This window comes from Pelophylax lessonae (genome assembly GCF_965119305.1).
Source record: "Pelophylax lessonae genome assembly, chromosome: 13".
Lineage (NCBI taxonomy): Eukaryota > Metazoa > Chordata > Amphibia > Anura > Ranidae > Pelophylax > Pelophylax lessonae.
The window spans coordinates 65,722,252-65,734,300 of NC_138780.1; the positions used below are offsets into that span (position 1 = coordinate 65,722,252).

The 12,049-nt window shown below is 47.4% G+C and overlaps 1 protein-coding gene across 2 annotated transcripts in view; it reads right to left on the reverse strand.

Moving 5' to 3' along the window:
• The window catches only part of INO80 (INO80 complex ATPase subunit), a 362,932-nt gene that overhangs the window by 213,855 nt on the left and 137,028 nt on the right, over positions 1-12,049 (reverse strand). For both annotated transcript variants that reach the window (XM_082275733.1, XM_082275734.1), the window contains one exon: positions 4,206-4,323. In XM_082275733.1, the coding sequence (XP_082131859.1) occupies positions 4,206-4,323 (118 nt within the window). The remainder of the gene's footprint in view (positions 1-4,205; positions 4,324-12,049) is intronic.

Below are 12,049 nucleotides of genomic sequence, written 5' to 3' on the forward strand. Positions count from 1 at the left end.
TCAGTGTCCACCAGTGCCACTCACACAGGCCAGGCAGAGATAATGGTATATAGCAGGGGTCTTCAAACTACGGCCCTCCAGCTGTTCAGGAACTACAATTCTCATCATGCCTAGTCATGTCTGTGAATGTCAGAGTTTTACAATGCCTCATGGGATGTGTAACTATATAGGAACTGTAGGCATGGCTGCAATGTGGGGAATGCCTGGCTAATCTCTTTCTTCTTCCTGGAAAGTCTGATAACAAGTCACTTCAAATAAGATAAGGATCCGGCTTGGAGGCGACTCCCATTGAAGTCTATTGGCACAAGTCTGATACAAGTCGTCTCAAAGTAGTACAGGACCCTTTTCTGAAGTCGGAGCGACTTCAGTAGTGCATATTAAGACGGCTCTCATTCATTTACATGGGATTTGTTATGTCAAGCGACTTGAGGGCACACAAGTCGCCTCACAAGTCGCGGCAGTGTAAATGGACTCTTAAAAGTCATGTTAGTATAAACATTTGGGCTTCCCCCACACGCTTATGTATTTTATGCTTGGAAAAAGCTAAGGGGCATTAAATCCTGGAAGCCATAGAGCACAGGAGAACTTATTGTGCGCTTCTTCCTCCATAGATTGGCACACAGTATCACAACTTGTGGAAAGTGTCAAATGTAATATCTTGGAGGGGTTTTTAGTTTGTAACCTATTTTTAAATTATATAGAAATTGGGATTAAAAGTACCATTTCTGTTTTTGCAAATGACACCATGTTATGTAGTGGAATCACATCCTTACAGGATGTCTCCAACGTACAAGCTAAACTCAATGAATTATTTAATTGGGCAACTATGTAGCAAATGAGGTTTAATGTTGATAAATGTAAAGTTATACACTTGGGGGCTAAAAGCATGCATCCATCATACATTCTAGAAGTAGAACAGTTGGGAAAGTCAATGGTTGAAAAGGATTTGGGTGTTTTGGTAGATAATAGACTTAATAATAGCATGCAATACCAAACTGCAGTTTGTAAAGTTAGTAGAATACTTTCTTGTAATAAAAGAGGTATGGACTCCAGAGGGAGAGACATCATTTTACAATTGTAAAAAGCATTAGTAAGACCTCATCAGAAATATGCAGTTCAGTTTTGGGCACCAGCTCACAAAAATGATATCACAGAACTGGAGAAAGTACAGAGAAGAGCAACCAAAATGAAAAGAGGCATGGAGGAGCTCAGCTATGATAGGGTACCTGAACTGAATTTATTCTCTCGAGATGAGGCAAATAAGGTGGGATAGGATCTTCATGTATAAATACATAAGTAAGACATACTTTTAGGTCATTATGGAGGATGGGGAAGGGGGGGTTCACGCTTTACGCCAGGAAGAAAAAAAGATGTATTCTCCATATACAGAAAGGCTTCTTCACAGTAAGAATAGTGCAAACATTAAATAGACTCCCTCAAGAACTGGTTCTAGCTAGCTCAGTAGATAGTTTTAAAAGAACAGCTGGATGCCTTCCTAAATTCAGAAAATCTAACTATATCTTAACATTTAACATCACGGATAGCAGATTCAGGGAATATCGGATTGCCTTCTGGGGCATCATAAAGGAATCCTCTTTCCCCTGCTGGAGCAAACTGGATCATTCTTTGTTGGGGTTTTCTGCTTTCCTCTGGATCAACTGTGGGTAAATGATTGTTTATGTAGAGATTTTGTGTTTGTTTAGTTTTTTTGCTGTTGGTTGAACTAGGTGGACTACGTAACTATTGTCAGCATTAGTATTTAGAGAGGGTCCATTTATTACGCTAATTTACTAATGTAAAATAAGTATATGTTTGACTTTGATTAACTGTGTCAGTACAAAGAGTAAGGAAAATGTGTGAAGTGCATTTACCTATAATAAAATCTTGTTTTTTGGGATAATGCTTCCTTTCTTGTTCCCCATGTGGATACACCTTGGATGCTGAATTGAGTACTTGTGCCAGGAGTCTCTCCTCACCACTGTCAGCACAGGATAATCAGAGAATATATATTCCAAAGCTCTACATATCTATCATCTGGTAAGAGGTTTGTGTGATATATATCAGGTGAAGGTGGCTCACATAAACCCTCACCTGTGGTGAATTAAGAGGCTTCATTTGGATTGATCGTTTTTCATGCCCTTAATACATTTAATTTTGGTAAGAAGTAAATCTGGAAAGGTGGTGGGAATTGTTACATCCCTTGCCAATATCACTTCATCATTATTGTCACCAGTTCACACTTCTTGGACACTCACCCATTAGAAATTTGAATTGGAATTTCTTGTCACCAAACACTTGATTGTGGACAATTTGATTGGAATTCCAGATTTTTTTTTTTTTCCACTGTGCACCTGATTGTGGGCAACTGATTATATATGTCACCATAATTGATTTTTGCACCTTTGTATTATTTATATTATTTGCATATATTTATGTTGATATATTTGCACATCACATCATTTTTTTAGCGCATCAAACTTTTTTCATAATAACCCATAACAGCCAATCTGAATTCTCTTTATGATTCCCATTTAGCTGCTATGGGTTACTGCTCTTTGCACTACTGTTTGCGATGCCCAAATAAGTAAGCCCTTACACATTTTATAAATGGGAGTTTTAAAGACAAAGACATGCTGGTAGGTTAATTGTTACATAGTAGGCGAGGTTGAATAAAGACAATAGTCCATCCAGTTCAACCTGTGTAGGTGTGTGTGACTGTAATCATCTAACATAGCCCTCAATCTCCTGATCCTTGAGATGTAAGTCTAAGAGTCTTTTGAAAGTCACCATACTACCCGCAGAAACCACCTCTTGTGGTAGACAATTCCACAATCTTGTAGCCCTAACAGTAAAGAACCCCCCACGTTGCCTGAGGTTAAAACGCTTCTCCTCTAATCGCATTGTATGTCCTCGAGTCCTCATGCAATTCCTTCGAATGAACAGCTTTTCTTCTAAGCTGAGATCCCCATTAAGATATTTATAAATTGCTATCATGTCCCCTCTCAGACGTCTTTTCTCCAGGGAAAATAAATCGAGCGATTGCAGCCGCTCTTCATAGGTAAGGTCCTCCAACCCCCTAATCAGTTTAGTTGCCCTTCTCTGGACTTTCTCCAGCTCCAACACATCCCTCCTGAGGACTGGCGACCAGAACTGGACAGAATACTCCAGATGCGGTCGGACCAGAGTTTTATAAAGTGGAAGGATTATAGTCTTATCTCTGGAATACATCCCTTTCTTTATGCATGCTAATATTCTGTTGGCTTTGGAAGCTGCCGCTTGGCATTGCATGCTGTTGCCTAATCTATCATCAACTAAGACTCCCAAATCTTTCTCCATTTTTGATTCCCCCAAGGGTTCCCCTCCTAACGTGTATTGTGTTTTTATGTTTTTGGTCCCCAAGTGCAAAACCTTACACTTCTCCACATTAAACCTCATTTGCCATGTCGTTGCCCACTCCGTAATTTTGTCCAGGTCATTCTGTAGGATATCTGCTTCATGCTGTGCAGTTATTGCCCTGGCCAATTTTGTGTCATCTGCAAAAACTGATAACGAACTACTGATCCCTTCCTCAATGCTGTTTATGAATAAATTGAACAAGGTTGGTCCCAGGACTGAGCCCTGGGGCACCCCGCTTACTACCTCAGACCAGTCTGAGTATGCGCTGTTTATTACTACCCTTTGGACACGGCCTTTTAGCCAATTCCGTATCCAAGAGCAAACCCTGCTGTCGATACCTGCAGACCTTATTTTATAAATTAAGCGCTTGTGGGGAACTGTATCAAACGCCTTAGCGAAATCCAAGTACACCACATCCACTGGTCTCCCCCTATCTAGCTCACAGCTCACTTCCTCGTAGAATGCTAAGAGATTGGTTTGACAAGAACGCCCATTTGTAAACCCGTGCTGGTTACTACTGATGATGTTGTTGTCTTTAGCATACTCTACGATATAGTCCCTTATCATCCCCTCCAAAAGTTTACATATTATTGATGTCAGACTGACAGGCCTATAATTTCCCGGGATATGTATAAAAAATTGGCCCTACTATGTATGTATGAATGTGAGTTAGGGACCTTAAATTGTAAGCTCCTTGAGGGCAGGGACCGATGTGAATGTGCAATGTATATGTAAAGCACTGCGTAAATTGACAGCACTATATAAGTACCTGAAATAAATAAATAGAAATAAAGGAAACAAACACTTACTCTCATCAATGGCAGACTTGTTCTCGGCATGGCTTTCAATATCCTTACAGAACCACTCATTGAATTCATCATGAGAGTCAAACAGTGTAGGCATGATAAAGTGCAACAGTGCCCATAGCTAGAAAAAAAAATATTAATATTAATGTACCAATATTCAAGAATTTTGCTTTAAAGCATTAGGTAAATGCATTAATACTATTATGGAAAAAAATTTAAAAAATTCAGCTTAATCAAAACTATATAAAAGGTCTTGTAACATGTCATTACAGCAACTGATATGAAAAGAGGTCTATGAACTACATATACCTATGTTTCAAAATCTGATGTCGCTTTTGACCCAATTGGCACCCTCACTGACCTCTTGGCTAGGGAGAGTGGCTGCAGTAAAAATGACCTTCCTTTAAAAAAATGTGTACGTCTTCTATGTACTACTGGTAACAGCCCATGAAATTTTTTTTGGGCTCTCCAGAGGCATATACTGTATTTCACTTTGTTTGGGGGTCCTTAAAACCTAGATTACCATAGGCCACTTTATTTTTGCCAAGAGTATGTGGTGGGTCCAGGCCTCCCTCATCTACTGAATTATTACCAGGCTTCACAATTATGAAAGTGTGTGTGTGCGCGTGTAGTCCGCGCTATGGATAATAAATAATAAAAAATGTGAGTAGAGCTGCTGCCCCCACTTAAAATGACTACCAAGGTAGTGTCTGAGGTGTTGACGCTGCTCTGTGCGTACCATATATACTCGAGTATAAGCCGACCCGAGTATAAGCCGAGGCCCCTACTTTTACCACAAAAAGATGGAAAACGGAATTTTTGTAAAATCTTACCTGTAAAATTCCTTTCTCTGAGTCCTCCGACAGTCGCCGCCTCTTCATATTCGTCACATATGGGTATTAGACTTTGCTCCGAAGGAGTAGCTAGGCAACAGAATATGTTAACAATAAAGCTTTTAACATATCCCACCCTCAAGGGGTGGTCCCCTCAGTCAATACCCTCCTACTTCCTGCAACCATATCTCAGTTTTAGTGGAATAGCAGTAGAGTATACAACCAAACCCCAAAAGAGGGGCGGGGGCGGCGACTGTCGGAGGACTCAGAGAAAGGAATTTTACAGGTAAGATTTTACAAAAATTCCGTTTTCTCTTACGTCCTCCGACAGTCGCCGCCTCTTCATATTCGTCACATATGGGGACGTCCCAAAGCAGTGCAAACATGAGGGGTGGGAAACGCATCCGCGCCGAAAGGCAACGCAGTCTCCGCATCAAGGAAAGGAACCTTACCAAAGGAAGGAAACCAGCTGGGCAACAGCAAAAAAACAAGTGCTCAACAGGAGCAACAACCCAGGAAAAGACAAAAAACCAGGGGATATAAAACTTATCCCAACAGCCAGGAGTCCCCAACAAGGGACCCTAGGGAACAGCCGCACTAAGAACCTTGCGGCCAAAGGAAGCATCCGCCGACGCCTGAACATCTACTTTGTAGAATTTCGTGAAAGTGTGCACGGTCGACCAGGTCGCCGCCTTACACACCTGGGCTACAGAAGCCCCATGACGACAGGCCCAAGACGTACTCAGAGATCTAGTAGAGTGCGCCTTCACAGGCACAGGGGGAACCTTCCCCTGCAAAGCATAGGCCTGTGCAATGGTCTGCCTGATCCATTTGGCGATGGTAGAGGCCGAAGCCGCCATGCCCTTCCGAGGACCCTCTGGAAGAACAAACAAGGAGTCCGTCTTTCGAAAAGACTCAGTCGATTTAAGGTAAACCCTTATCGCCCGAACAACATCCAGAGAATGCAATCTCACCTCCTTTGGATGTTTAGGCTTCGTGCACAACGAAGGCAAGACAATATCCTCATTAAGATGGAATTCAGAAACTCGTTTCGGAAGAAAAGAAGGATTAGGTCGCAAGACCACCTTATCCAAATGAATAACCAGGTACGGAGACTTGCAGGACAAAGCCGCCAGCTCCGACACTCTGCGAGCCGAAGTGATCGCCACCAAAAAGGCGACCTTTTTGGACAACATAGACAACGAGATCTCCCTGATTCAGCACGTTGTAACACAGATAGAACGAGATTCAAGTCCCAAGGGGGCAGAGGATCCCGCCTAGGGGGAACCAGATGCCGCACACCCTGAACAAAGGTGCCAACCAATGGGTTGGAAGCCACGGGACGTTGAAACAGAACGGCCAGAGCAGACACCTGACCCTTTATCGTAGCCAGCGCCAAACGCTGATCAACACCCGTTTGAAGGAAAGACAGCACACGGGACACCGAGTACGTGCGGGGTGAAAACCCCCTGGACTCACACCAGGCAAAATAGGCCTTCCAAGTACGGTAATAAACCTTCCCTGAGGAAGACTTCCTCGCGTTGATTAAAGTATGAACGACCTCCGGAGAGAGACCCCTCTCCTTCAGGACCTCGGTCTCAACAGCCAGGCCGTCAAAGCCAGCGACTGTAAAGCAGGATGGTATATCGGTCCTTGAGACAGTAGATCGTCTCGAAGAGGTAGACGCCACAGGGCGTCGACCGCCAGATTCACAAGGTCTGCGTACCAGGACCGGCGAGGCCAGTCCGGTGCCACAAGAATCACCGTGTTGCGTTCCGAGTGTAACCTGCGAAGGAACCTGGACAGCAACTGAATCGGTGGAAACGCGTACATCAGCCTGTACTGATGCCACGGGGCCACTAACGCGTCCGACGCGTCTGCCCGAGGGTCGCGCGTCCTTGCCACGAACCTCTTCACCTTGTTGTTGAGACGAGACGCGAACAGGTCCACATCTGGAAGACCCCACTTCGCGCACAACATCTGGAAGACAGCCGGGTGGAGAGACCATTCCCCCTGATCCAGGGTCTGGCGACTCAGATAGTCCGCCTGCCAGTTCTCCACTCCCGGAATGTGAACCGCCGTTATCGCCGGGACATGAGTCTCGGCCCAAGACAGAATGTCGGCCACTTCTCGAGCCGCTCGGGCACTCCTGGTGCCCCCTTGGTGGTTGATGTAGGCCACCGCCGTGGCATTGTCCGTCTGCACCCGAACCGGGCAACCCTGCAGCCGGTCCGTCCAGCGATGAAGACAGAGACTTATCGCACGCAATTCCAGAATGTTGATCGGAAGGGAAGACTCCCCCTCCGACCAAGTCCCCTGGGCGGACAGAATGCCCAGAACTCCACCCCAGCCCGACAGGCTGGCATCCGTGGTGATTACCGTCCACGAGATCGGACGAAACGACTTGCCCCCGGACACCAACGGGGACTGGAGCCACCACAGAAGGTTTCCTCTGGTGCGATGACTCAACGAGATTTGAAGATCCAGAGATTGAGGTCGCCCGTCCCACCTGGACAGGATCTCCGCTTGGAGACCCCGCGTGTGAAACTGGGCGAAAGGAATCGCCTCGAAGGCCGAGACCATCAATCCCAGACATCTCATACACGTCCGCAGAGACGAGTTCGGAACGTCCCTGAGGGACCTGACTTCCTCCCGGAGAGTCCTGAGTTTGTCTTCCGGCAGGAAGACCTTCGCCTGCACCGAGTCCAGAATTATTCCCAGATAGGGGAGACGAACCGACGGACTCAGTGTCGACTTTGGAAAATTTATCGTCCAACCAAACTCCTGCAGAGTTTGCATCGTGACAGACAGGTCCTTCTCCAGACCCTGGCTGGTCGCAGACCGAACCAGAATGTCGTCCAGATACCCCAGGACAGAAACGCCCTGGGCCCTCAATAATGCCAGAACCGGTGCAAGCACCTTGGTGAAGACCCGCGGAGCCGAGGCGAGACCAAAGGGCAACGCCACGAACTGGTAGTGATCCTCCGCAATGGCAAATCGAAGGTACCTCTGATGACCCTCGAATATGGGGATGTGAAGGTACGCATCCTTCAAATCGATGGAGGCCATGAATTCCCCCGGAACCAGGGCAGCCACCACCGACCGCAGGGATTCCATGCGGAACTTGCGAACCCGCACAGAGCGGTTCAGAGCCTTCAAGTCCAGAATCGGACGAACCTTGCCCTCCTTTCTGGGCACGGTGAACAGATTGGAATAAAACCCCCGAAATCTGTCCCGATGAGGCACCGGAACCACCACTCCCTGAGCCCTCAGGTCCCGCACCGCCAGGTGCAGGTCCCGCAAGCGCTCTGGAGACAGTTGAAGATTTGAGGGAAAAAATCTGCTCTCCGGCCGAGAGAGAAACTCGATCTTGTAACCAGATCAAACGATTTCCTGAACCCATCTGTCCCGCACACGAGCCAACCAGGGCTGAAGAAAACCGAGCAAGCGTCCCCCCACCCCAAAACTGGGTGAGGGCGCCCCTTCAGGCCGAACTGTTATGGGCTGCAGGTCCGGATTGGCCGGACTTCTGTTTACCAGACCAGGGCTTCTTCTGAGAGCCTTGACCTTTGAACGGTTTGCCCTTGTAGTGCGGCCGAAAGGCACGAAAGGACCCCTGAGGGGGCCGAAAATTAGCATGCTTCTTCCCAGAAGCCCCCTTAGCCTTGGGGAAATGGGGCAAGAGAGTGCTCTTACCCCCGGTGATCCCCTTAATCAACACATCCAGGGACTCCCCAAAAAGGCGAGACCCATCATAAAGCAGATTGGCTAAGGTCTTACGTGAAGATTGGTCCACCGACCAACATTTTAACCAAACCAGGCGGCGAGACAACACCGCCACGCTGTGCACACGTGCAGCCAACGGAATCAGGTCCAGGTCCGCATCACACAGATACATGACACCCTGGTGGATTTGATCCACCATATCCAGGGTCGCCGGCGAGGCCGAGTCGGCCACTAGGACGCGCCTAAGCATCTGCGTCCAACTTGCGATCGCCTGGGCCGCCATGAGAGAAGCAAACAGAGCCTTAAGCATAGAACCCGTAACAGAATAAGTATGACGGGCAAGAGACTCCAGTCTCCTATCCGTGGCATCACGGAAAACAGGGGAATCCTCTGCAGGAATCGCAGTGGCTTTGTTCAAAACGCAATTGCATGATCCACTGGTGGAGGCACACACCACCTTTCATCAGTGGAAGGCGAAAAAGGATAACGCAGCTTGAATCTACTTGGTACCGCAAAAGGTTTGCGCAGATTGCGCCATTGATCCTTAACAGCGCGCTGAAAATCATCATTGCAGGGAAAAACCTGCGGCGTCCTGCGTTTCCTCTGCGTCCCATAAGCCGCCAAGGCAGCGGGGGGACACACTTCGTCCTGCAAACGCAGCGTTTGCTTAATGGAAGCAATCAACTCATCCATGATTGCAAGCTCTTCAGGCGAGCCAGGGGGAGAATTATCAACCCCCTCAACTTCAGCCTCCACCTCAGACCCCACTAGATCAAGAGAGGAGCGGGACCCCGATAAGGAGGCCCCTGCCATAACAGCCCCATCACCTTCACCCTCAGAATCAGAGGAAAGAGCAACTCTGGGCCTTTTAGAAGATTGAGCAGCCACCAGCATTTGCACCTGAGCAGCAAGGCCAGCCACAATAGTGGCTAAATCCCCCCCTGGGGGGGAAACAGCGGTCCCCTGGCTTTCCACCAATACTGTAGGAAATTTGCCCTCCTGAGAATCCATTGCCCCTGTAATGCCAGACAACCAAGGGTTAACTGCCCCTTTTAAGCAAGCGCGGCAAGCGCAGCCCACCGCACCACACTCAAGCACAATGAGACCCCCACAGGGAATATGCAAACTGAACACAGGCAATGGATAGCAAGAACAGAAGGATAAAACCTGAGGAGACCCTCGCCGCTGCTGCTGCCTCGATCGGTGTTCCTGGAAAGAGGAAGTGATGCTGCCAGGGCGCTCTATGTAAGCCTATGGAGGCTACAAGAAAATGGCCGCCATGCATGTAAACCATGCGGCCGGAGCGAGTGTAGGCAAAATGGCGTCGTTTGGCGCCGAAACCGCCGCTCCACAGTGCATTAAAACACACATTACATTCCAATATCAGAATACATGTCAGATCGCCGCAGCGATCGCTGTATATGCCCAAACATGCCAAAAAAACATGCCCCACAGCACACAGCTTCTCACACTGACCAGTCTGACACACACAGTGTCATACAGCTCCCCCCCCCCCCTTGCAGCCCACAGCATGCAGCCGAGAGATAGGGAGACAAGCAGTGTGATTAAAGGCAGGTTACACAGTCCCAGACTGAGACCCTCCCAGACAGACAGGTCCCCACATAAATACACTTACCTCACATGGCGTGGGGGACCCGCACAGGCGAACAAGCCGCTGCACATGAGGCAGGGAGAGTCGCATTCAAGACGCACACAAGGGGGGTTAAGAAACCGCACAGCGTCCAGTGAGGTAGCCACCTCACCAATCATCCCTGCACCGAACAGGGATGGGTCGTTCACTGTGCCAGGAGCGTTACCTGGCTGAACGCTCGATGGCAGACTGGGAAGCCACTGACCCACGACCTGCGACCAGGGGGATCAGCCCGAGACCCAGTCCGCATGATCCTCTTCATCCGAAGAACTAACTAACGCTGACAAAATAACAGCTAAGTAAAGGTAGAGAGAAAAACTCAAACAAAATATTAAAAAGAAGAAAGAGTCTGGGACAGAAAGTCCCAGCACAGAGAGAGCCAGCCACTCCTGACAAGCTAGACATTAAAACTGAGATATGGTTGCAGGAAGTAGGAGGGTATTGACTGAGGGGACCACCCCTTGAGGGTGGGATATGTTAAAAGCTTTATTGTTAACATATTCTGTTGCCTAGCTACTCCTTCGGAGCAAAGTCTAATACCCATATGTGACGAATATGAAGAGGCGGCGACTGTCGGAGGACGTAAGAGAAAAATGATTGGCTTGAGTATAAGCCTAGGGTGAGAATGCAGGGTGGCGGGCATGGTACAGGAGAATGCAGGGTGGCTGGCATGGTATAGGAGAATGCAGGGTGGCTGGCATGGTAGAGGAGAATGCAGTTTGGCTGGCATGGTAGAGGAGAATGCAGTTTGGCTGGCATGGTACAGGAGAATGCAGTGTGGCTGGCATGGTACAGGAGAATGCAGTTTGGCTGGCATGGTACAGGAGAATTCAGGGTGGCAAGCATGGTACAAGAGGTTGCGGGCATACTAGTGCGGCTGTGTTTCACTTACCTGTTCCAGAGGCGCCTTCATTTTAAAAATGGCACCGCCCGGCGCCGACACGTCATTGTGCACACGCCTCCGCCGCTCGGGAAAGCTGGTATACGTTCGGCTATTCCCGGCCTGTCCCGAGCGGCAGCGGCGCATGCGCGGTGACACGTATATGCCGGGCGGCGCCATTTTTAAATCTTAAACACGTCGGAGCAGCCGGGAACTTTTTTTTTTTTTTTGTTGACTCGAGTATAAGCCGAGGGGGACGTTTTCAGCACAAAAAAATGTGCTAAAAAACTCAGCTTATACTCGAGTATATACGGTAATACAATAATATTAAACCCAACTGATTTTGACAGAAAACAGTCATTCACAGGCCCTCAAAATATCAGAACAGAACTAAATGATACAGATAAAACACAATGTGTCCGAATTATACCATATCGACATAATAGATAAATTGGTGCCATAAAATACAGTATATGTGCAAACTAAATAATATGTTGAAAGTGCTAGAGCCAAGTGAAAGTGCCCAATGTGATATATCAAATCAATTACACTTAACACATAAATCAATCCATACAGTAATGTATATATTAAATAACACAGGCTAATATAAGGTGATCTGTGCTCTAGATGGACAGTCCATAAATAGTATGCAATAATCCTTCTGTTAATCCAGCATTCCAACCATCACTGCAAATGCTTATAATGATGTGGTTAGAAGAAACTATGTTTTCTGGTGTTACATCAAAGGGAGTTCCTC